At 35.8% G+C, this 27,377-nt stretch overlaps 1 protein-coding gene across 4 annotated transcripts in view; it reads left to right on the top strand.

Annotated features, from left to right (window-relative positions):
- The window catches only part of STOX2 (storkhead box 2), a 364,781-nt gene that overhangs the window by 321,356 nt on the left and 16,048 nt on the right, over nt 1-27,377 (top strand). For 2 of the 4 annotated variants that reach the window (XR_012476932.1, XM_074228902.1), the window contains exons 1-2: nt 2,471-2,681; nt 21,008-23,255. Coding sequence is in view for 3 of the 4 variants with exons in the window: in XM_074228902.1 (XP_074085003.1) it covers nt 2,549-2,681; nt 21,008-23,255 (2,381 nt within the window). In the remaining variant the exon portion in view is untranslated. Of the gene's footprint in view, nt 1-2,470; nt 2,682-21,007; nt 23,256-27,377 lie in introns of those variants that run through there. The other 2 variants (XM_074228904.1, XM_074228905.1) reach the window with 1 other exon arrangement.

Here is a 27,377-nt window from a genome sequence, read left to right as displayed (position 1 = left end):
AACCTTCTGTTTCAAAAGCTAAGCAGTATTTATACATATAATTGGTGTTAATATATTAAATTAAGTTGTAAACACAAGATATTTTCTGATGTTCTCTATCAAAGTTGTTCATTTAACTGTAACCACAGACTGCTAGTGATTTTTTTTCCCTCCCAAGCCCAAGGGTATTTAAGATAAAACTTTGGCAAATTAGTAACTCTATCAGTAGGTTTGTAGGAGGAGGAGAGAGGAAAGGAGGATGGGCGGTCTTTGTATTACAGTTGAGCTCTTGGTGTATTTTACAAATGTATTTCTCAGTTTTCATGAATTTATAATTCATTTAAGAAATAGAAACAATTCTATGAATAATTGTGATGACCTCTAACTGTAGACCCCAAAAGCTGTTTTTATAATATGCTTGAAATTCTGTGCATTCACAGTGAAAAATTATAGAAAGCAATCTTATTAGAATATTACAAATAGAAACCAATAACATTTCATAAGAAGTGGTTGAATTTGGTGAACATATACAATGGGGAGACTTGATATTGCATGAGGAGACAGACCTTCCACTAGAATTTTGCTGTCTTACCTCATTCTAATGTTAAGGTGACTCTGGATACTAAAAAGCTATCCCCCCAATTAGAGCCTGATGATTTTGCTGGGATCCCAGTTCTTTAGAATCAACGTCGATTATTGTATTCTTCACAATTCTTAAGATTTCAAAATTGTTATTGTATAAATTGTTCTATGGCTTCTGCCTACTTTACTCTGCATCAGTTCATGCAAGTTTTCATAGGTTTCTCTGAAACTATTCCCCTCATCATTTCTTATACTTCAGGAATGTCCTATCACATTTATATATCACAACTTGACCAGTTCATTCTCCAGGAGAGAACTTTCCATTTGTTTGCACTACAAAAGGAGATTCTATAATTTGTTTTTTGTATCTTTGGGTCCTTTTCCTCTTTCCTTAATATCTTTATGAAGCTTTTGCTAGGTCAGATTACTTTGGGGGCATAGTTCCAATTTTTTCCATAATTCCTGGAGCAATTCACAACTCCATCCATGGTCTGTTATGGTTTTTTTTTTAATTTGTTGATTATGATGGTCTAAAATAATTATCTAGAAGATCTCATTCACTTTTTAACTCTAAGAAAGAAAATATGTTAACTTATTCAAATGATTACTCATTCCATATACTGAGTACAATATTGACACATGTATTCATGCTGTAGATTAACCTACAAGTTTTCTTTGCTTATTAATCATAGATCATAATTAATCCCCAGTGTGACAGTTTCTATAAAGACTCGTGTCTTGTGGCAGTATACCAATATTTATAGTCTCCACTTTATTGCTAATTCAAACAGTTTTGTGGGGAGATGACAAAGTTGAATTATATTAACTGTTATATGTCATTTTCAATATTGTTCATATACTCACATGCTGCCCATCTCAGGAGCTTTATTCTTTCTATTCCTTAGTAATTCATCCAATTTAGGAGCATTGTTCCTAACAATAGAGATGTTGTCCTTTTGGGGGGGGATTTTTCTTGTTGCATATCTTTTCTCCTACTTATTTAGCAAAGATAGCCTTGATTTTGTTTTAATTGCTTACTGTATTTTATAAAAAGGTACAGGAAGTTCTCAAATGTATAGCATTACAAATAAGAACATGTGAAGAAAGAAGCAAGTTTTAGCAACATCTTGGTTAGGTGGAATGAGTACAACAGAACACAAGGATGGCAATATGTTGTTCTGGAATATGAAAATCGGAAATGAGGGAGGAAAGAGAAATTCTGTTAGACAAAAATAAAATATATTTTAGGACAACAACAAAATATTCTTGTGTTTACATGAACTATTTCATTTTTATTTCATATCTACATTGTGGTATTAGAATTATTATATATGTATAGTTATAGGTTAAATTGTATTATAATTTTAAAATATTTTGATAACTATATTTCACTGTAATTGTTTTCCTTTGTCATTCTATATATGTTATTTTATGCTTTTCAAAAACATTATTTGGAGAAGGGATTCATAGGCTTCACCAGAATTGCTCATGGCATCTGTGAACCCCTTTCCCTCAAAAAAGGTGAGAATCCTTGAAGTAGTTCATCTGCTTTGTTAAAAATTCTTACTTTATTAGGAAGACAAGAGGGGCCTTAACTGTGTTTTAGCATTTTTTAAAAAAAACACCTAAATGGAATGTACTACTGTATAACAATCCTGGATATACAGCTTTGTCCCTTCAGTTGGGTTGTAATCATCTTGAGGGCATTTTTGTGTTCTCAGTGCCTAGCATAGGGCTTGGGATACTGTATAAACAACTGGATACTGTTTTTTGGATTAAATCTTAGAATACTTTATTGCGTGTGTGTGTGTGTGTGTGTGTGTGTGTGTGTGTGTGTGTGTGTGTGTGTGTGTGTGGGAGGGAGGGGGAGGGGGAGGGGGAGGGGGAGGGGGAGAAGGGAGAGAATTAGAATATAATTCCATTTCTTCAGTGTAATACTTGCTTAAAATGGCTCTCCTTTTCCACAGGTGATGTCTCTCCAATCAGCATGTCTCCCATCAGTCAATCTCAATTTATTCCACTTGGGGAAATCCTTTGCTTGGCTATCTCAGCAATGAACTCTGCAAGAAAACCTGTCACACCAGAAGCATTGATGGAACATCTGACTACTTGTTTTCCAGGTAAGAGAAATACTAATGTAGCCCTTATCCGATAATTTGCCTAAAACTTTGAAGGGTCTTTCTTTCTGAATTTAGACCAGCAATAAACTCCTATCTGAAGTGACTGTGGAATCAATGGAGTTATTTTACTTAAAAAATAAAACAACCTACCTCCTCTAACCAAACAGCCACTCTTTTAAAATTGGAATTAAGCAAAAATACTCTAGCAAAAAAAAAATAGCAGATAGTCTCTTCAATTTTTCTATTTAATTTCTTGTTTAGAGGCTTGAATACAATGATTTAGAGGCCTAACCAGGAAATAAGTGAATGACATATAGTTCCTAATTATACATTCTATATGAAGATGTCTGAAATATATAATGTATGTATGTATAATGTATGTATGCATGTATAAAATGCCTAGCAACTTATCTTTATCACCTAATTTGACCTTTAAGAATTTGAGATTTAATGAGGGAAAATTGATAAATTAAAAACTCCAGGAAATATTTCTTTTCTAATTATACCTGTGGTTTTTGCTCATGAGTTTTTAAGTGACTCTTAAGTTTGTTTAGGGGAAAGAGAATATTATTTGCCAAATCAATTATAGATACTATTATGTTTATACAAAGGCAGTGAAAAATTAGGTCTCAAATTTCAAATCATTAAATGACTATTATTCTCTAGCTGGGGGTGGGGGTGGAAGTTGGCTATCATTTTAGGTGTCAAGCCTCAACTTTTCTCTCACTTACCCCACATAGATATATTCTCTCTCTCTCTCTCTCCCTCTCCCTCTCCCTCTCCCTCTCCCTCTCCCTCTCCCTCTCCCTCTCCCTCAGTCACTCCATCACCTGCATCATCTCTTACCTGACTGGAGGCAGTGGTCTCCAAGCCTCAAGTCTTTCTCCACTCTAGCTCATTGTCCACACACTTGTCAAAATGATTTTCCTAAAATGTAGATCTACCAAGATCTACCAAGAAATAAAATCCGTATAAAACTTTACTTAATATTCTAAGATCTTCACATTCTGGGCCATTTCTTCCTCTCCAGGCATGTAGGCCATTAATGCCCTCTAGCCACACTGACCTACTAGACCTCCTACAAAATTTCTTCTCTCTGTGTCTTTCCATGACTAGACTCCTTCCTCACCTCTATCTCTTGTCAGCTTACATTTCTGTCATGCTTTATGGTTTGCCAAGTATTTTATATATTATCTTATTTGGTCCTTAGAATATTCACTTTGGGAAGTTTATTTATACAAGTGAAGGAATTGAGCCTGAGACAGGTGAAGGAAGGGACTTGTCAAGTTAGTAACTCACTTAACTGTGTGTAACCCCTCAACTAGTGAGTGACTGAGTATTTTATTCACAGGGTCCAATTCCCTTTGCTATCTCTGGGATATCTAAGAACTTGATGCTTTCTTAAGTTGAAATTGAACAAAAGATCATTCAACATACATCACAGTAAATTGCACCTTGCTGTTTATCTGCGGGAAGAGATAAGCAAGACAGGGTCCCTGTTTTTGGAGACCTCAGAAGAATAAAAAAAAATCAATTGACATTTGTTGTATTTTCTAGTCCCTACTTAGAAGAAATTCTAGGCATCAAAACTTCTAATTGTACTTTCCCTTTCTCTCTGAATGAATTTTTTTTCCTTTCTCTTGTTTATTATTTGCAAAGGGAATAATAGCAAAGAAAATTAACGTGAATAAAAGCATTGGAAAAGCTCTTTTATCTACTTTTAATATTTATGAGATAATTCAGTTTGATCCACTCTTTATGTTGGGATTCCTCCTTTATCCAGTCCCCATGAAGGGGATTTAAAGGGAGTGGAGGCTTTAGTAGAATATACAATATTGTATATACCATTTATTTACCATTCAATATATAATATTGTATGTATCATTCCCTCAATCCTCTCTTCCCTATTAGGACTAGACACCCTAGAAGAAAATATAAAGATCATTCTTTACTTTCTCCCTCTCTCCAAAGATCCCAAGGAAGTCCACTATTATTGAACTCCCTTTTTATCACATCTTTCTCCTTGCTACGCAGGATCCAGTCCTCCCGAACTGTATCTATACCTAACATGGTTAAGGCATATAAGAGAGAAGAAAGGGAAATTAGATTCTTTTCTATAGGTATGGATAGAATTTCTTAATTCTCTTCCCTTGCTGATTGGTTGATATATTGGATTGTCTACTCTTCTATCTTGAATGTCTGGAACAGCTCTTCTTTATCCTTTCTTCCATACTGATCATTATTTTATTTTTTAAAAATAACACCCAAATTAACTTTGCTTTTTCCATTGGAATCTATCTAAGATCTTAAATGTTTGATCTCTTGGGCTGTTTCTACATCATGCACAGATGTGATGCATGATAGTCTCCCTTGGTCTAGAGGGAGCTACTAAACCAATAGCTCATTTTTTTTAAAACATGCCTTCACAATAAACTACATAAAATCAATTCAGATTATCTAATTTGATCTCCACAACAATCCTTGTAGATGAGTGCTATTATTATATCCCCATGTTATAAATAAGGGAACAGGCTGACAGAAGGTGACTTGTCAATGGTCAAACAAAACTAGGAACTGGTTGAAGTAGGATCGAAACTCAGGTCTTCTTCTTGCTGAAGTCCCTCATAGGACCATGGAGCTGGAAAAAAAGTGAACTTAGAGGTTATCAAATTCAACTTCCTCATTTTAAAAGATGGGAAAACAGTCCCAAATTGATAAGTGACTTGACTAAAGTTTCACAATAAATAACTGGAGAAATTAGAATCCTTTTTTTTTTAAGTTTTTTTTTTTTTGCAAGGCATTGGGGGTTAAGCAGCTTGCCCAAGGCCACACAGCTAGGTAAATATTAAGTGTCTGAGGCTAGATTTGAACTCAGTTACTCCTGACTCCAAGGCCAGTATCCACTGTGCCACCTAGCCACCCCAGAAACTAGAATTCTAACCCAAGACTTGTGATTCCTGAGTTAAGCATTCTTTCCACTATATGATGGATTCATCATCTCTCACTGTACTAGCCTGCCTTTGTATGATATTCTAGAATTCAGGTGAATATCTTTATATAATTTGCTGATAAGGAGAGGAGGGTAAATCAGAGACAGTATACAATAGTGAAAGAATAGTCATTGCCAAACAGCCTGTAATGATTTCAATACATTAAATTATTTAATATAGAATAAAATAGGTTGCTTATACTTAAAAAAAAGTTTGGCTAGGTTTTACAGCAAGTTGTGTGTGTGTGTGTGTATCCCAAGGCCAGAGTTGTCTGGCTAGGAGAGAATAATTTTTTTTCAAATGTGTGGCATTGATTGCTGATGTTTAGATTTACTCTATAGACAGGATTCTGGGCCACAGCTTCTTTGAAATATGAGGTATGCTAATTATTTATAACTTCCCATAGCAGCAACACTGCATGTTAAATCTTAATTCAATGAACAAATGAAAGTATTCCTTTTATTGGTAGATTAGCTGCTGTGCCATAGTAGAGAAAGACTTTACAAAATGTAATTACTCATTTTTTTTTACAAGGCAATGGGGTTAAGTGGCTTGCCCAAGGCCACACAGCTAGGTTAATTATTAAGTGTCTGAGGTCAGATTTGAACTCAGGTCCTCCTGACTCCAGGGTTGGTGCTGTATCCACTGTGCCTCCTAGCCACCCCAAAAATGTAATTACTTTTAAAACAGATATAAACTCATATATCTATGCCTAAAATATAGAGTCTGGATTCTTGTGTGTTGTTTTTAAATGTCACATTAAAAAAAATAGGGTTTAACAAAAATGGAAATAAAGAAACTACATTTTTCTATTTCTTAATTTGCAATCTCTCAAGAAAGTACTATTGAAAGTTTGACTTTTAATGGCTCTAGTATTTGATATAAACCTTAGAATCAAAAGAGCATTTTAGAATTTATCCCCCCCCATTCATCTTCTCATGAAGCTCTCTATTGAACAAAAAGTCATATTGTTTGTGATGAAATGACTTGATAGTTTTTAAAACTTTAAAAAGCTTTTCCCCATTATTGACCTAAGAATATTGTTAACGGAAGGAATACCACCAGTTACACACACACACACACACACACACACACACACTCTCTCTCTCTCTCTCTCTCTCTCTCTCTCTCTCTCTCTCTTTCTCTCTCTTTCTCTCTCTCTCTCTCTCTCAGGTCTTTGAATGACATTCATCCAGTATGGACAGTGACGTAAACATGGGGAATACTTTCTCAGGGAATTGAGGGGGAAAGCTGGGATTGGTGTAGATTTAGTTAGTTTAAAGTAGTCTGCTGTTTGATCATTTATGAGGTTGAAGTATGAAAGATAGCACTTTTAAATGGTAATTTTCATCGAGCCTCATCATAATTTTTAAAATTTGAATTTACCTTTAGTTTACTTTGAGGAATAAAGTTGTATTTTCCTGAAATTCATGCATAATCATTGGAAAGCATAAAGGCCTCTTGAGGTGTAGAATTTGCCCAAATATGATCAAATGTTCTGCTTATTAAATGATTAAAGCAGATGTTCAGAAATTTCAGTTGGATCTGACTCTTCATGACTTTACTTTCCTTCTTTAGTTCATTTAACAGATTAGGAAACTGCAGTAGAGTTAAGTGACTTGAACAATGTCCTTAACTCAATACATATTCTCACATGATTTAACTGATTCATATAGTGTCTAAAATGATGTTAGTGTAAATTCTGTTGCTTTTAGGGTCAGTAAAGAGGTAGATAAGCAGAGGTGTTATTTTTATCCCTTTAGGATCCTAAACTCTTCTTTACTCCTCATCCTTAAACTTTTATATGGAGGGTAAGACCTAGAGATGAGAAGGGAAAAAACCAAACAACCTTGTGGCTTCTATCCCAACCATGCTTTCTTCAGAACTTGGCTTAGTTTCCCAAATGCAAAATGGGAAAGGAATAATTGAAAAAGTTTCTTTTTGAGCTTTTGAGTTTTAATGGACTGCAGTGTTGTTGCTATTCAGTCACTTCTCAGTTATGTCTGACTCTTTGTGACCCCGTTTGAGGTTTTCTTGGGAGAAATACTGGAGTGGTTTTTCTATTTTCTTCACTACCTCCTTAAAATATCCTAGAAAGTTATCTTTGAACTGAATCTTAAAGGAAACCAGGAATTCTAAAAATTAGAGATTGTGAGAGAGAATTCCAATCAAGTAGAAGTAGAATATCCTTTCAAGGTCAGAAGGAATAATGGCCTTAATTTGGTTGGTAAGATCATAGAGAGAAGGGGACATTTGTGAGAGACCATATAGAAAAAGAAATTGACAAAATCTGGCAATGGATTAGATATCTGAGGGGAGATTGAGGAAAAAAAATAATGAGGTCACGTTGAGTACAAGATTTGGGTTGGATAAATGAACCTGGCCATCATCTGCATAGAGATGATGATAACTGAACTTAGGGAAAGTGAGAAAATATCTAATAATACAAAAAGAAGAGAGAGGCACCTAGAACAGAACACTGGGGGATATTGTGGATGTTACTTAATATAGATAAGTACAGTAAAAAAGACTAAGAAGAAGTTTCCAGACAGATAGAAGGAGAACCAGGGAAGAGAAGTCTTTTTTTTCCTTTTCTGGTTTTTGCCAGACAATGGGGTTAAGTGACTTACCTAAGGTGATTATTACCAGGTAATTATAAAGTGTATGAGGTCGTATTTGAACTCAGGTCCTCCTGACTTTAGGGCTGGTGCTCTGTCCACTGCACCACCTAGCTGCCCCAAGCAGTTGCCCCTTCTTAAAAATCCAAAGAAAAGGGGCAGTTAGGTGACAAAGGAGATAGAGTACTGGCCCTGGACCTGGAAGTTCCTAAGTTTGAATACAGTTTCAGATACTAGCTGTGTGACCCTGTCTTAAGTCTTATTTGCTTCCCCTCCCTAAAGAAAGAGCCAGAAAATAATCAGGAGAGAGGTGATCTACAGTGTCACATCTAGCCAAGAGGTCAAGGAGGATGAGGACAGTGAAGAGGTCATTCTGTTTGGCACTTTCTAAACTTTGGAACAAAGCAGGACTGATAGGAGTCAGGAGCCAGATTGACCCTTTGCTCAGGAGGTAGTGGTTCCTTCTCTTTGAGTGCCTTCTCCTTTTTGGGTTTAGCTTTAAATCTACTAAGGTTCTCATCCACAGGGACAAGAATTTTTCTGTGCAACATGGGAGACCCTGTTGGAAGCAGCCTCATTATTTGAATGCCTTGGCAAAGCACCAGTGTTCTCCTCAAAGTATCCATCTGTTGTCTCATGTATACAATGGTCATGCCCAATTTTATTGTGTGCTTGTATAGAATGTGTGTGTGTGTGTGTATGTATATGTCCACACAGTTATTTTTAGTGTAATATATAATTTTTTAGGCTCTCCCCCAGGTGAATTAAGATCCTACAGTGGCCAAGGAGTTTTATATCTAGGCAACAACTAGTAGAAAAAAGACTACCTGATGTTCATTGACCCCTGTATATTTGATAATGTTAACTCAACCATTAATGGAGAATCATGGGCAATCCTGGTCATTCAGGATCTGCATAAGAAGTTAAGTTAATCTATAGGGAAATAATCATGGTGTACAAAAGTAGAGAAACAGATCTACAAGGTGTCTGCTTAAGAAGCCTTCAGTAGTGTACATGGAAGAGAGATGATTTTTATAACAAAGGAAAAAATTCAGTAAAAAAAATAAATCTAACTTGTAGTTTCAGCTTCATCACAGGAGACGAAGCAAACGAAGCAGCTTTCCACAGATCCAAGAGTACAGATATAAGAACTGGGAAGGCCCAAAGATAAGGGAAGTTTTTAGAAGGATTCAGTTGGGGGGCGAATTGTTTTTCACTGGAAGTTAAGAGGAAGGGTAGGATAGATTTGCTGCAAACCATTGCCTGAAGGAAAGGGCCAAATTGACCTAAAATGACTTGGAATAAGGAGAACTGAAGGAAAGATTCTAGAAGGCTTCAAAGGCTAACATTATTCAAATCTACAGAAATTGAAAAATAATTTATCACTAATAGTATCTGTGAAATGATGCTAATTGAAGTGAGCAGAACCAGAAGAACATTATACACTAATTAATATACATTTATAATAATGTATTGCAATAATACATTAGCAATATTGTACAATGAGCAAATTTGATGACTTTGCTTTTCTCAACCATACAAAGATTCAAGAAAATCTCAAAGGATTTAGAGTGAGAAATGCTATCTATCTCAGAGAAAGAATTGATGAAGTCTGAATGCAAAATTTTTTAATTTTATTTTTCTTGTTCTTTTGGGTTTGTGTTTCCCTATTGCAACATTATGAGAATATGTTTTGCATGACTAATCATAATCAAACTGCTTTCCTTTCCAAGGAGAAGAAAGAAAAAAAAGAAAAAGAATTTGGAACTCAGAATTTTAAGAAAACAAAATTGAAAATTGTTTTGACATGTAATTGGATAAAAGGATGTAAAAATTTTGTTTAAAATAAAAAAATTAAAATAGAAAAAAATAATATCACAGGATTGGAAGAGATTCAGGAGGAGTGACCAAAATGTGAATTTTCTTCCATTTTTTATAAGGTTTGTGCAAGGCAAACAGGGTTAAATGTCTTGCCCAAGAACACATAGGTAATTATTAAGTGTCTGAGGCTGGGTTTGAACTCAGGTACTCCTGACTCCAGGACTGGTGCTCTATCCACTGTGCCACCTAGCTCTTCAGTGATAGGATACTATTTCCTGAGGCTGCCTTGTCTAATTTTTGGACAACTTTAATTTTTTCCATACATGAAGTCAAAAACATTCTCTTCAGTAACTGCACCCATTCATCTTAGTTCTGCGGAGGGTTAGAAATAATCAATTTAATGGGTGCCTACTGAATGTTGGCGATACTAATACAAAAGTGAATCATCCCTACTCTCAAGCAATTTCTATTCTACTAGAGGAATACAATGTGTTCACAGATCAATATGGGATGAACATGCATGTATGCACAATAAGCAAACAGAGTGGTAGAATCAGAATAGACTGCCATATGACCTCCTTTCAAAATTTTTGCCTAGCTGAAGTAATTTTTTGCCCTTATGTCCATGTTTTACCCTACCCTCTAATTATCTTCAAAGTTAAACTTAATTAGGTCTTTCGACAACTACTCATATATATATATATATATACACCAGTTTCTTTACCCTTGTCACTTCCATCTTGCATATGCTTCACTTTTTTCCCCACTATCCTTCTTTCAAGGTGGAAGCCAGAATTTAATACATTTCACCACATATAGTTTAACCTGGATATAGTTGTATGACTACTTTCCACGATGTGGATATTGTGTTTTTGTTAACCCAAAATAAGAAGGTGCTGGATTGTTTTGACTGCCTTACTACATTGACCACCAAACATAATTTGATTAGGAGAACAAGATATATGGTATTTGGAAGAATTTTTTAGTGTTTTTCTAACCTCTTTAATATTCCAAGATTCTCTCTGAAACAAGAGCCCATCAAAATTTTTCTTCTCATGATCACGTAACTGTGAATCATGTAATAGCACACTATTCAAAGAATTGTTAGTAAGGAGTGATGGACATGTGAATGGTGGGGTGAAACACCATCAGCAATGTAAGAATTAGTAGGATGAAACCTATTAGCAATGAAGAAGTATGTGTCAGATAAAGGAATTGGAATTATGCATCCATAAAAAAAAAAGGAAAACAAATCACTGTGAGATCCACAGGTACCTACATGATACCAAAAAGTCTAGGGGAAAGCTCAGCATTTTGAGTAGAATACCTGTAGAAGATTTATGGGAAGACACAGACAAGAATTACACAGAATGAAAAAGCATAGAAAAAGCATTCTTTTGGTGCCAATAGAATATTCTCAGTAATAAAATAATAGTGGTTTTGGATTTTCACATCATGTAATTGATACCTCTTGATCTTTCAGTTTTAATAATTTCCTCACTGATAAATCTGTTTCAAATGTCCATTTTCACTGTTTTCCAAGTAGAAAGAATCTTCTAAATCTACAATGACAATTCTACATATATTTGGATCCAACTCTCATTTTCTTTCAAACTCTTTTCTCTTTCTGGCTAAGTATATTTAGTTCTTTCAACCTTCCAGTATTAGATATTGTCTAACCATTCTAGTTGTCTTCCTTGGATAAGATTTCACCCCCCCCCCCTTCTTTTCCCGTGATCTTCCTAAAATGTGGTGTTCAACATTGAATAAGATGCTCTTAGGTAGAGTCTGTATTTCCTATTCCAACTTTATGAGAATATGTTTTGCATGGCTTTGAACACTGCTTTTGTTAATAGAACCAAAGATCACATCAGCTTTTTTTGATTTCCATATATACTTTGTTGACTAAAATGCTGGGTTTGTTTTCTGAATTCAAAACTAATCTTATTTCTCATTATATTAAAAATACAACTTTGAAGAACATGGGACCAAGGACTAGATCTGCTAAGATGTCCCTCCAAGTTGACATTGAGCACAACTCATTATTTTGGTGTCCAGTAACCTGCAGTAAACTCCAAACATGCTTTATATAATCTAATACCTGGTACATAGTAGTTGCATTTATTAAGTTTTTATTGATCGATCTAGACTATGTCAATCTATCTTGTTCACAAATATATCATGAAAGATGTTGCTAAATGTTTTACTGCAATCCAGATGCATGCTCTGTCTATGGTATTCACATGATATTATCTCCATCCAAAAGAAGAATTAAATGAGTCTGGCATGATCCATTCTTTATAAATCCCTCATTAAAAAAGTGGCTAGTTGATTGATTGATCTCGACCTTATCAATCCATCTTGTTCACAAATATATCATGAAAGACTGCTAAATGTCTCACTGATACCCAGGAATGATTTTGGCATGATCCATTCCTTATAAATACCATGATGGTTCTTAGATATAACTGTTATGCTTTTGAATTGCTAAAAATCATTCTTTTTAATACTCTGCTTGAGAGTTTTACCTGAAATCCATCTTACATATTTTTAGTTTAAAAATTTGTACTTATCCTCCACTTGTCTTTTTCTTCCCTCCAAAATCATGACCTTTGCAATACCTACCCATCCAAATGGATGTCAGAGTACAAGTAATATATATATTTAGATTTTTCAAGGTAAATGGGGTTAAGTGGCTTGCCCAAGGCCACACAGCTAGGTAAATATTAAGTGTCTGAGGCCGGATTTGAACCCAGGTACTCCTGACTCCAGGGCCAGTGCTTTATCCACTATGCCACCTAGCCACCCCTAATATATTTTTTAATTAACTTTTTTTTTCCCAAGCAGAGTGATGACTAAGAATTTTTGTTGGATTACTTTACCAAAACAGCAAATGCCATTAAGCCTGACCAGTTTGAGATGAAATAATTGTGCTGATGTGCAAGGACAAGATTGACTCACTCATCCCACTAGCTGGTACCTTTTTTTTTATTTTAGCTCATTGTGCAACAGCAAAAAAACAAAACCATCATAACAAATATACATAGTCAAGTTAAGAGTGCAAGCTAAGAGAACCTAATGAACAGTGTTCAAAGATATATCTCTTTCATCTCCATGTCACAAAATAGAAGATATCCTTCTCTTTGATCCTCTGCAAGACTGTTGATTTTTACATTGAGCAGAATTCTTGAATCTTTCTTTTTTTTTTAGTTTTTTTTCTTTTTTCTAAGTTATTTTTCTTAATAGTATTGGCCACTTCTCTGTGCATCATTTCCAGTTTTCTCAGAAACTTTCACTATTCCTAATACAGGGCAGGTGTTTACAGCTACTTATTATTACTCCTTCCATGTGAATCAATTTTAACATTTTTATGGCACAATAATATTTTGCTACATTCATATACCATATTTCTTCAATCATTCCCCAATAGATGAATGTCCCCTTAACTTCCAGATTTTTCCTACTATAAGAAAGCATTGCTACCATTATTTTTGTATATTTGAGGTCTTTTCTTCTGTCTTTGATCTCTTTGGTGTATATGCCTTATAAGCACCAGATAAAGCAATATTATTCACGGCTTAGTGACTTTGGGAGCATATTTCCAAACTATATAGCTAGCTAGACTAATTCACAACTCCATCAACAGTACATTAATGCTCCTGTTTTTCCACAGTATTTCCAACAACTGTTACTTTCCTTTTTTTGTTATCTAATATATATGAGATGTGATGGAAGATGTTTTTCATGATTAGTCTTTTTGAAGCAGAGATAAGGTAGTTGGTCCCTTTAAGGTCCTCATCATGAAAAGTATTTTACATCTCTTATATTTTTCTAGAAAATGATGATAATCATTGTACATGTCTTTACATTTGACTAACTCCTATTTTTAATAATCAACAGATTGGGTTGGAGCTATTGTCATCATATCCTATGATGTGTTGTCTTTAATTTGCTGAGAATATGATGGAACACAATTAGTTCTGAAGTGAATTTTCTTTTTATAATAAGTTATTCCTTATTGTCTTATTTTATTTTATTTTTATTTTTTTAATCACTGAGCTCATTAGCTTTATTGTCTCCCAACTCTTTCCTTGAAGTACTCATGATTTGAAGGTGAAAGGCTCCTGATTATGGTCTTCAAATAACCTTTCATTTCTTGTTCTCATCTTTTATTTTTCAACATTGGTGGAAAAATATCATCTTTTATTTTTCAACATTGGTGGAAAAATATCTTCCCCAGTGCCCACTTTCACATGGATGTCACTGAGTACTGAGGTATATGCTGTCAGAGTTCAGAGAATTTTGTCAAGGTCTAAATAGGTCCTATATACTTCATCTTCTTCAGTGAATGTTGGCACATAAGCTGCAATTATCTTCATGGTGGTCTGTTTGCTTATGCTTTTTGTGAGTAGTACTGTAAGGTGAGATGACTAAGTATTTTATGAAATTATGTTTTTTTTGCCTTTGGGCATGGGATGAATCCAGGCCCCTGCCAACTCATTTATTTGCCTTTCCAAGAACCTGAGAGCTGTCTTTCCATTTAGCTCTAACTTTTTTTTTTTTGCCTTCTGGTTTAATTTACAGGAAGAATGTCAGTATTGATGTGGTTTAGTCCCTCCAGTAGTGTATTGACTTGTTGACGATGAAGAAAAGTCATACATAGAGAATGCCAACACTTAAGTTGATGTTTGTAAACAGTCTGTGAACTGTATAATTTTTAGATCTACTTTTCCTTTTCCATCATTCTGCTGCCATCACTCTGGAGACCGCACAAGTCCAAGTGGCATTTTGGCCTCCCCCCACCCCCCATTCCAAAGATTCTTGTGGCCACCACAAATCCCTTCTTTGTGTCCAAACTTAGCTAGGTCTAAATATAGTCTGTTATTGAGGCAGTCCATATTTAAAGTTTTTCCAGCTTTGCATAAGATATGCTAGACCTTGTACCATGGCCTGGCTTTCATGGACCTCAGGTCTTTTCACATCTTAGTCAAGCATTGGAGTAGTACTTAAATAGAGGGAGGTAATGCCCTCTGTGTTCATAATGCTTCTGAAACATTTTGAATTTCTTTGTAGGCAAGGTGATGTGCTATGTAAGAAAAAATAATCCCTGGAGAATTATTTATTATGGTTTTCTTTTGGGATTTTGCAAGGCAATAGGGTTAAGTGGCTTGCCGAAGGCCACACAGTTAGGTAATTATTAAGTTTCTGAGGCCAAATTTGAACTTGGGTACTCCTGACTCCAGGGCCAGTGCTCTATCCACTGTGCCACCTAGCTGCCCCTATTGTGGTTTTCAGTGGCTAATTCAGGAAAATGGTACAAGTTCCATGGTTCATCTTATAGAAATGTATATAGATATAGCTACAACTTGGGAAAAAAGTGATTACTGCTTCATCTACACCCTACTTTAGAATGATAGGAATTATAGGCCAATATTAGATTCATATAGTTTTTTACATAGATGAATAAGGAAAGATTCTGAAAGAACACCATAGAAAATACTCTCACATTTTTCTATCTTCCAACTACAGAAAATAATTTCATTAAATTTCATTATCTTGACTAATCTACTTCTAGAGGAATGTTAGAAGGCCAACAATGTGAAATTTAAATGGGGGGGGTGTCATCTTTGGGGGGGTAGTCCAAATTAGAGAGAGAGAGAGAGAGAGAGAGTATGATTTGCATGTCTCTTCTGTTCAGTAAGATTTTTATCATGCATATATTAAATAAACCTGTGATGCTATTCCATTAATAATAATCACTGTACGACTTAAACATTCATTAGAGAAGCATTTACACAGTGTTTGGCAGGCTTTATGAATTATTGGAGGGTAATTAAATGAATTTCTCCTTAAGAAGAAATACTGTGTCAGAACTACATGAGCTTTGACCACATTCAGTGATATTTTATAAATTTCAAATACTAATCATACATATATTCACATTGAGCATCTAAAATTGTACTGAGTATTGGAGGAGGTGCAAAAGAAATAGAAGACATCATCCCATAAGGATTTTATGACCTAATTGAGATAAAACTAATTATATAGTTATAGCATTTTAAAGTTTGCAAAACACCTCACATATGTTAACTCACTTGATTGAACTAACATATGCAAAACAATTTTATCTGTTAACTCTCTGGAAATGATGGGCCTTGTATTTTGGGAGTGTGGGAGAGAAAATCATTAATTTAGACACAGACAGAACTTTTGTATGATAGTGACAATACTGTTCTGATTGAACTGGAAAGTTCATATGCAGATAAATCTGTCCCAAGCTCTCTTCTCTTTCTACAATACTCTTGACAACTTCATCAACTCCTTTGAGTTTTCATTATTATCATTTCTCTCTTTAGGGCTCCCAGATATAGAAAAGTGTGTGCACACACATATCATATTCCTTATCTACAATATATAAATTCACACATTTATATATAAACACAACTACTGTGTGTGTAAACCCAATTTTTGTTCTTTATATTATCATTTCACCTTCCCCTATGAGTACACCTGGGATTGTGCTGTTAGTCTTAAGTGAACTGGTTTTGCTGTCTTCCATGGTGAAAACAGCCTGTGATAATGATTTTTACAAATCTCATTCATTTGTCTTCTGTTTGTTGACCTCCTTCCATTTTCATCCTTAAATGCCCTTGGGATGACTTTGCTTAGTTGGATGCTTTGCCAAGATTTCTTAAACTAGTTTTAACCTCTACAATTTCTGCTCTTTGAGATAAACCTGCTCATCTTTATCCATCATCTTTCTTTGTCAGATTTTACAAACAAGTTTATATTCTGCCTTGGTGTTGCCTTTGGCAGTCAGCTCTATCCATCTGGCACACAAGTTAGATGTTTGTTGACTAAGGTATTTTCTGGGCTCTTCTGGTATTTTTTTTAAAATTAGGTTACATTGGTTAAAATACAGTATAAAATCATTATGATTAATATCAATAAGATTTCTGTGGTCCAGGTTTTCAAACTTTGTTTATTAATTACTTGTTTAGATGGTTCTGGATCAGATTATTTCAAATGTATACTATAACTTATTCTTTGACTGGCTTTTTTTCTTTTAAAATAAGTTTTTAATATTATTTTCTATTTTCTTACATCACCATAATCAGCAGAAGTATCCCTGTCTCCTTTCCCAGAGAGTCATCCCTTGTGATGAATATATATATTCTTTTTTTGTGTGTGAGGTAAATGGGGGTTAAGTGACTTGCCCAAAGTCACACAGCTAGGTAATTATTAAATGTCTGAGGCCGATTTGAACTCAGGTTCTCCTGACTCCAGGGCTGGTGCTCTAGCTACCCTGAACATATACTCTTAAACTTAATCTGCATTATTTACATTTTCTCAATGACCTTCTTAAATCTAGACTGTCAACAAAAGAATAAATCAAGCTCTGATTTATAGCAATTGTTAATCTCTGAGGTAAAATGCTCACACTAAAAATTTAACAATGGATTTTCAGGAGCCCTATAAGGAACTGGCCCCAATCCATTGGTTCTTAAGCTCTCCCCTTGTTGGTTCTCTCATAGTGGGAACCAATGTAGTCATCTTCCCAAATATTCCACCTATACAAGGGAAAGCAAGAATAGGAAAAGGATGTCAGAGGACTGTGTTACAAAATTTCAGCGTCAGAAAAGGGCTAGTCAGCCATGGAGTCCTAAAATAGAAAATTCCAAAAGTGATCCTCAAACTTCTCTTGAAGACCTCCAGGAAAGAAGACCCTAGAATCTCCTTGATAGCTTATTCTAGTTTGGGTGTGGTATAGTAGAATGAACACTAAATTTTGATTCATAGGGCCTGAGTTCAAATTCTGCCTCTGAGCAGACTCTTTGAGCTTGATCCCTAGAAGCAACTATAAGATCAAAGGCTAAATCCTAAATTCTAATCCTGTCTCACTTCACTCATTTCTTTTTTTTTTCTTGTTAGGCAATATTTGACTTGCTTTTTAATCCTTTATTATAAATATTACAAATTGTGGTCTTTGGTCCAATAATTTGATAGCCTGCCTGTACACAGAAAGTTAATTCATGGTGATGTTATTTGATTGTCATTTCTTTTTTTCAAAGAAAGCATCCCAAGGTGCACAAAATTTCTGTGTTAATTCTTGAAACTTTGGCCTCTTTCATTCTTTCTTTTATACTTTCCCACATAGTTCTCCCTGTCTTTGTCTTTTTCCACCTTTTTCTGTTGCATTACAGTTACCAAGCATCAGTTTATTAATTTAATTTGGAAGATCCTATTAAGTTCTTTCTTTACCTGTTCATTCCCAGCTTGGTGCATAAACTGCAATTATCTTCATAGTAATCTTAATTTGGAAATTATCATCTCTGATACAATGACCATAATGAAGTAATATTTCATGTTGCCCTCTGGACCTACAATAAAATTCACTCCACTCTTATCTCTCTAAGAATATCTGTGAGTCATTCTTTTATTTGCCACATTTCTTTTTATCTTTTTGTTTGTGGCAAGAATGTTAGTCAGTTGATGAAAATTATAATTTAAAAATATTTTTTATTTGGGGCATGTATACTCATGAAACAAAGGAAAATGTAACATGGGTCTCAGTCTTGTTTTGATACTTTCCCATTTATGCAATAATTGGAGTGGAGAGTCAGAAAAGGGTGCAGCAGGGTGCTAACAATCAGGTTTTGCTGGTTTTGACTGTCTTTACACTTTAATTTTAACTGTTGTCAAATGTTAGAAGGAAGAGTTGAATCATATCAATAAGTTGACTTATAGTCTTGGAGATCCCAGAAATACTGAGATTAGATACCAATTAGCTCTTCAGTTTACTGACTAACCAGACATTTTGCTCATTTAAAGAAATGCTTTTTGTGTAAGTCCATATTTTAGAAATCTTCCTTTAATGAATATGGATTTAAAATGAAATATAGAATCTATGTTGTATTTGTAATACTTTTACCATTATACACATCTGGAAAGTCCTCTTGTCTGCCCTCAATATTTTTTTTATAAACCATTCACAGAAGTGTCAGTGAAAGAGAATTGTATTGAAAACCCAAGGTGTTCAGTCAGATAAAAATGTGAAAATGGAGAAGAATCTATCATAATCAAACTGGCATTTAGTTCAATTAAAAAAGCAATGTGTTGAGTTCCCACTATTTCCCAAGCTCTAGGCTAGATGCTGGGAGATAGTCAAAACAATGAACTCCTTAAATTAACTCTGTTGTATACATGTTCTATGTTGTGTTGCTTCTGTTCCAATAGATTATCTTTTGTTTTGAACCAAAACAACATTCTTTGACTCAAACTATTCCAGAAGCACTGTTGGCATACTAATTGGTCTAACCATGTGAAGTCAGACAATACCTCCCCCAATGTTACCAGACTATGTATACCCTTCGACCAGCTATCACTGGTGACCAGATATCACTACTAGACCAAAGAAATCAACAAAAAAAAGAGGGCTCTTATACACAAAAATATTTATAGCAATTCTTTTTATGATAGCCCAAAACCCGGAGACTTAAGGGAATGGCTAGACAGACTGATATATGCATGTAATGGAACAATATCTTTAAGTCTTAAAAAATGACAAAATGCTGAGTTCCAGAGGAAATTGGACAAGCTTCTATGGACTGAAGCAGAGTGAAGTGAAAAGTATTTAGACAAATGGTTTATACAATGACAGCAACATTATAAAGAAAAGACATTTTGATAAACTTGAGTGCTCTGTTTAATGTAGTGACAATTCCACAGGATAGATGAAGAAGCATGCACTTTACCTCCTACCAGAGACGATAGACTTAAAATGAAAAATGACACATGTTTTTGTACATGGTCAATAGGAATTTTGCTGTGATTCTATATATTTGTTTATGAGGTTTTCACTTTTCTTTATCTAATTATTTAGTGTGGAGGGGATTATAGGAAGGAGAAGAAAATTGCAAAAAAAAATGATATTTATTCTAGGGAAAAAGAATCATAGGAAGCGTTTTTTTTTTTTAAATGGGTAGAGAATGTCTTGGAGAGAGGGTATTGTAGATTTAGGATGCAAATTCCAAAGAGGCAGAGATCAGAAAACCAGGTAGTATTCAAAAAAATTTCAAGTGGTCTGAATTAGAGTATTTCAGAAAGAGTTTTAAAAGCAATAAGATACAAAAGCTAGGTTATAAAAATGAGGTACTATTGAAGGTCTTTGAAGCAAGGAAATGACATGGTCAGAGCCTTCCATTAGGAATTTTTACTCATCAGTATTATGTGTCAAGAAGGCAAATTTCTCTCAATACCCATTAGTAATTACCAGATTCTAGGCCTGATCATATATTCAGATGCATACTTTCTTCAATTTTAATGTGATTCCTTTCACTTATTTTACAATGCATTGCATCCTAAAGTCACAGTGGGATGCCAGAAGTACTTTGTATATAGTGGATTTCAGTTAAAGTAGGAGTGTCAAACTCAAATAGAAACAGGAATTACATATATAAGTATTTCTGCTGGCCAAATACTGACTTAGAAAACCATATGTCAATATTATATATGTTCTGTACTATTTTAATTTATTTTATTAAAAATTTCCAATTGGTATTTTAATCTGATTTGAGCTGTACTTGGGAATGATGTGGCACTTTAACTGAAATCCAGTACAGCTCAAATTTGTGTATAAAAATGGTACCTTTAAACTCTAGAACCATATCTTTACTTTTTGTTTATTAATTGGTAAATTTTCTCCCATTGGAAAAATCCCCCAATTGCCTACTGATGGTTAAACACTGGCATCATAATAATAACGTAACATGTTTCTTATTTGGCATTTTGTAATTAGCAATGTTATTATGGATTCCTATAAAGAATTAAAATATCTATTAGCATGCTTAATGGTCATAGCTCATCATTTCTAATACGTGTATTGCTTTGGTTTCAGGTGTTCCAACTCCAAGCCAAGAAATCCTCCGGCACACACTGAGCATGCTGGTTCGTGAGAGGAAAATCTATCCCACTCCAGATGGCTATTTTATTGTGACCCCACAGACTTATTTTATTACTCCTTCCCTCATAAGAACTAATAGTAAATGGTATCATTTGGATGAGAGGATACCTGACAGGACTCAGTGTACCTCTCCACAGCCAGGAACTATCACACCCTCCACCTCGGGCTGTGTCAGGGACAGAACATTACCCAAAAATCACTGCGACTCTTGCCATTGTTGTAGAGAAGACATGCACAGTATGCATGCATCTACGCTGCAGAGGAAAGCCGCCAAGGACTGCCCCCCTTCACTATGCCAATTGCCATCCACTGAAAAAAGTAAAAGTACTGTAAATTTTTCTTATAAGACAGAGACACTTTCAAAACCTAAAGACAGTGAAAAACAGTCCAAAAAATTTGGGCTGAAATTGTTTAGGCTAAGTTTCAAGAAAGATAAGACAAAACAACTAACTAATTTTTCTGCACAGTTTCCACCAGAGGAATGGCCTCTGAGAGATGAGGAGACACCTACTACAATCCCTAGAGAGGTAGAAATGGAGATTATCAGGCGCATTAACCCAGATCTGACTGTAGAAAACGTCATGAGGCATACTGCACTAATGAAGAAACTTGATGAAGAAAAAGCTCAAAGGAGCAAAACAGGATCATCCGCCCATCACAGTGGGAGGAGCAAGAAGAGTAGGAACCATCGAAAGACCCATGGGAAAGCCCGTTCCCATAGCAAGACACGTGGGTCCAAAGGAGGAGAGCCTTCTGATGGTTCTCATCTTGATATCACAGCAGACAGAGACTATGACCTGGGTGATCCTCTGACTCGGTCACCCCGGGAAGGATGTTTCATTGTTGAACACAAAGGGGATCATTTCATCACTCACAGCCATCCCAACATGATCGAGCCTCATTTTCCCATGACACCAGAATGGGACGTGTCTGGTGAACTGGCCAAGAGGAGGACCGAGATGCCTTTTCCTGAACCTTCACGGGGAAGTTCTCATTCAAAGGTCCATCGAAGTCACAGCCATACCCAAGATCGAAGGTCCAGGAATGAGAGGTCCAATAAAGCCAAGGAGAGATCCAGGTCAATGGATAATTCCAAAGGCCCCCTTGGTACTGTTTCTTTAGGGACAACTGAAGACATAGCTGAAGTTTGTAGCCAAGATGATCCAATGCTTAGCCAACCTTATACTGATGATAGTACTTTACGGCCTACCCAGACTGTCAGTCACCAAAGGGCTCACATTTCATCCACAAGCTACAAAGAGACATGTAAACCCGAAGTCATCAGTGGCAGCATTGATCCCCCCAATTCTTGTAGCCTTTCGGAACAAAGCAAACCTCCAGAGAGTTTGCCACCTTATAATGAACTCAATGCCTGTCCAACCAAAGCTTCCATGGATGACTATTTTCAATGTAACACCTCCAGTGAGACGGTCCTTACTGCTCCACCACCTTTGGGAAAGAACAAAGATGATCCAGACACTCTGACCTTGACTGAAGGGATGAAAAAGCTGTCGTCTTCTGAGAGACAGCCCCAGCACCCTAACAGAGAACCTGTGGTGCACAAAGAGGAGTCGCCCAAAGGGCCAGGGGGAGGCTTAGCAGCAATTTCTGGCCCAGCCACTGACCCTGTTGCCAATGGACGACTGATTCCCCACCATGGAGCAGAGTCAATCAGCCTGGATAAGATATTCAGTAAAGACACACTCTTCAAACCACTCCATAGCGCCTTGTCCATGAACAATTATCACAAGCCAACCGTTTCCCTCCTGAAGGCTCACCCACAGTCATCTCCTGATGCTTTGCCAGGCCGCTGTGAGATCCTGGACCAGTCCCTTGCAGGTTCCATCCCCCAAGCTGTGCCCCATTCCCAACGACAGCAGGAAGCTGGTGGCAACCAGGAAGCTTCCTTTGACTATTACAATGTCTCTGATGATGATGACTCTGAGGAAGGGGCACACAAGAACACAGAGGAGGAGAAGAATCGGGACGATGTGGGGACCATGCAGTGGCTGCTAGAGCGTGAGAAAGAAAGAGATCTACAAAGAAAATTTGAGAAGAATCTTACTCTTCTTGCCCCAAAGGAGAGTGACAACAGCAACAGCCAGAGAGCAACACATTCTGCCCGACTGGACAGTATGGACAGTAGCAGTATCACTGTGGACAGTGGATTTAATTCACCACGGTAAGAAATATATGTCTTAGGGGGTGTGTATGTGTTTATTTTTCCATATACACACTTATCTTTCAACAAGTTAGCCACTGTCTGTCAATCAATAAACATTCATTAATCAACTATTGTGTGTGACAGAGTACTGTGATGATAAGTGCTGGGGATGCAAAGAGAGATAAAAGATAACCCATTCAAGGATTGTAATATCTAATGTTAAATCAATACTCAGATGCTTTTCCTGGATCAGTTCTTTGAATGAGGATTACAGCTGTCGAGCTATTTTGTTAACAACCTGTTTCTGACTTCTTTTTCAGGAATTGAAAAAAGCAATGTTTCTGCAGCTGTAGAGATCACCAATCTGGACTGGTGGGTTGTCTCCTTCCCTCAGACCAATACTTGTCTACGATGACCTAAACTAGAATGTTTTAACCGAGAAGTTCTTGCATCAGGGGTTTTCTTCCCCTGATAAAGCATCACCAGTGTTCAGAAAGTGAGATCTAATACACACCCGAACTCATATAGAGACATACAAACTAATTAAATGAGCATCTCTCTTTGTTGACAGAGCTAGCTGCTATCACCACGTTCCTTTTCCACCATGTTATCTTCTTTCACAAGTCTTCTCTGTTATTTTCTCTGCTATGGTTTTGCCAGGAAATACAGTGAGAAGAGAGACTTCCTTTCCTCCTCAGAGACCCCTTTTTAAGACTAGGGGAAATGTGATGTTTTCCTTCTTTATTTAAAAATATTTCCCCCCCCTTTTTTTTTGGAGAGGGCTTGACAACAGAACCTAATGGGGAAGGTATAGCCAATTTTTGTAAAGCACTTTGAGAACTTTAAGAGAACTATACAAATGACATTTGTTCATATTTGTCTAGTAAATTAATTAAAATAAGACTCTTCTGGTGTAGACATGTCTTCTACCAATGCAGATCTACAGCCATTTTTACAAATGATAAAAAGTTCAATAGTTAAAGATTTACCAGCTCTGGTCTTTCTGAAATAAAATATTCCTTAGCACCAAAATGATTGAGATAAGGAAATCTTGGGAGAGTTTTCTATGGTAGGGAGACTTAGGTTGTATGCCTATCATACAACTGTCATTTGTCAGAGTTGAGACCTGAACCCAGTTCTCCTTGAATATGGGAGGTCCTTTCTCCCTCTTCTATATTTCACTGTCTCTGACAATTGTTATTGATAATATTAATATTCCTTTGATTTTAAGTTGTTCCTACTGCTGCTATTCAGTTGTTAATCTCACGCTATATTAAGATGTTCCAAAAATCTTAGTTTATGAAATCTTACACCTACATTAAGAATTTTGGGAAACTATTTTTCTGGCTAACAGGTCCCCACTTTTCTGTAAAGCTGAAAGCCTTTTGCAGTATATTAACTACTTTTCCAATTTCTGTAGGGTTTTAAGGTTTACAAAGTGCTTTTCCTTCCCACAATCCAGTGAGACAGGTAGTATAGTGAATTTGGTTCTCTTATATCTTTTTCATAGATGAAGAAATTGAGGTTGAAAGAGGTTATGTGACTTTACCCAAAGCTGAGTTAGTTAGCAAGCTTTGGATTCAGGATTCAAAACTCTCACTAAACTCAGTCTCAGTCTAGTCAAGAACTCCATATCCAAAGCAATGTCAGTATTTAGCAATGAGAGAACAAAGCCTGAGAAGAGCTACTTTACTTTCTTCTTCTCAGTCTCTTCTTTGTGTTCAAAGGGCCCTAGTGACCTGGGGCCTTATTTTCAATTTACTTCTGATCCAGATTGGTGACTCTTAGATGCAGAAATACTGTTGTAAAGTCAACCAGCTCTCTTGGAGATTGAAGTTAGCTTTCCATTTCTGAGAATTTAACATTTTTACCATTACCTGGGTAGAACCCTAAATGGCATGTTTTATTTTTAGAATAGAACTGAACAAAAATTCTAACTTTGTTTTAAGATCAGTTTTAGCAACCAATTCATCATTTTCTAAGAAACTGTTTTTTGGGATAAATTTCTTTTCCCTATTGTAAAACTGACTTTTTTTTTGCCTGTTTCTCTTTTGCTTCTTTCTTTGTTTTCCTTTTCTAATCTTCCCTTCTTTTGAATTCTATTAGCAATGGATCCCAGAGAAATTATACCTTTCCTCTTTAGTTAAACTTGAAACTAGTTCCTGGAAGAAGTACCTGGTTATTCACCTGAAGCTTTTCTACTGCATGCTATCTTCATCTAAAGGATTTTTTACTTCTTTTTCACAAAATCATTTTTAGTGCTACTCCTAAAACATTTTCCTGACTTCCATGAAGAAAAAGCTTATAGGGTGTGGTCTTAAAGACACTGGCACTATGGAGTAATGGATGGTCTTTTACACATGTAATTCATTTCACATTTCCATATGTCATACATGATCAGGGACCTTTTATCCTGGGTAAAAAAAAGAATAAACATTGGAGTCATTGTTTCCAACAATATTATTTATGATATTATTAGTATGGCATATTCATTTTCATTTTGGATTAAGGGAGTGGAGAGGTCAAGGAATGAGTTTATTTTTCTTTTAATAAAAGCAGCTGTCTTAAAATTAATATTTTTGATATAATAGAAATCAAAGAATATGCTCTGTTATACATACCCACAAAAATAGCTGGCCTTTATATAGCACTTGAAACTTTGTAAAGCACTTTACACATGCTGTCTAATTTGACCCTCACAATTAAGGTGGCTACTGGTTTTGCCCCAAGTTTACAGATGGGAAGCTGAAGCCAAGAGTCTAAAGTATCTGAGGTAGGGTTTGAACCTGACTCTTAAAAAACAGTAATAAATCTCCTTTGTCCCTTTGCCATCTCCATCATTATTTTCTTGGATTTGCTCTATAAAAATTAGTTCTTAAATTTTCTTTTTAAAATGCAATTGAAGAGCTAGTGCAACCTTCCAGAACTTGCTCACTTTAATAATTTTGGATCTTTGAACTATGCTTTGAAATGTTAAACACCTTTTGGAATAATAAAATGATTTACTCATCTGATTGTTTTCATCTGCAGTTTGATCTAGGCAAAGGGGCATTGGCTTCCTCTGATATGAACATTGTGACTTTTGGGAGTTCCCTTGGCTCCTTATAGCTTCAGTTTCCTCACCTGTAAAATGAACGGGTTGGACCAGATGACTTCTGATCTAAGATTCATTGATCCTTTGGTCAAGCAGTATTTAACTGCAGAGGCATCTCTTGTCTTTTGCAGTCACTTAACAGGACAACAGAAGTATATACTCCCAAAGGAAATGAGTCTACTATGGTATTCCAAGTGATGTGATAGTCCCATATTAGTAAAGCAAACTGTTCTCTTTATTACTCTCAATCTCTTGTCCTAGCTTCAAAGTCTTAGATTTCTCAGGTTCTAGTCAATTATTGCTCTTCCTTGTTGTTTAGTCATATTTCAGTTGTGTCTAGTTTTTCATGACCCATTTGAGGTTTTCTTGACAGAGAAATGGTTTGCCACTTCCTTCTCTAGTTCATTTTACAGTTAGGGAAACTGAAACAAACGGTGTATGCCCAGGGCCACACAGCTAATTAAGTATGTATCTGAGACCATATTTGAACTCAGAAAGAAGAGTCTTTTTGAGGTCAGATTCATCTCTGCACCCTGTTATGAATTGGAGGAAGAAGGTGTCGGAAAAGGATTATATCTGATGGCTTGTCTTAAATAGCCTCCTGTGTGCCAGATATCATGCTAGGAGCAAAGAAAAAAACTAAAAACAGCCCCACCCTCCAGAGGTTATATTCTATTAGGAATGTTAAATACTTTAAGACAATAACCTAAATGCTCTAAAGCTGAGACAGAATAACCTAAATGCTCTAAAGCTGAGACAGGAAAAATAACTGTTAACAACAGTTAAATACACATCCTCAAGCTGGACCAGTGATTTTTATAGCTGTATAAAGTTACTCCCAGATGAGTACCATCCCTATACCAAGGTGCACTGTCTGCAAGAAAGTTACTTAGAGCACTGAGAGTTTCTAAGACAGCTCATATGTTTTAAAAGTTAGATTAGAACCCAGACCTATTTGGCTTCAAGGCCAGCTCTCTATCCACTACACCATGTCATTTCTCATAGCTACAGAACCTAAAGACATGAATCACAAAAGCTGCCAAGGA

Source organism: Macrotis lagotis, chromosome 3, assembly GCF_037893015.1.
Source record: "Macrotis lagotis isolate mMagLag1 chromosome 3, bilby.v1.9.chrom.fasta, whole genome shotgun sequence".
In the NCBI taxonomy this organism is placed as follows: domain Eukaryota; kingdom Metazoa; phylum Chordata; class Mammalia; order Peramelemorphia; family Peramelidae; genus Macrotis; species Macrotis lagotis.
This window is presented reverse-complemented; position numbering and strand designations above follow the sequence as displayed.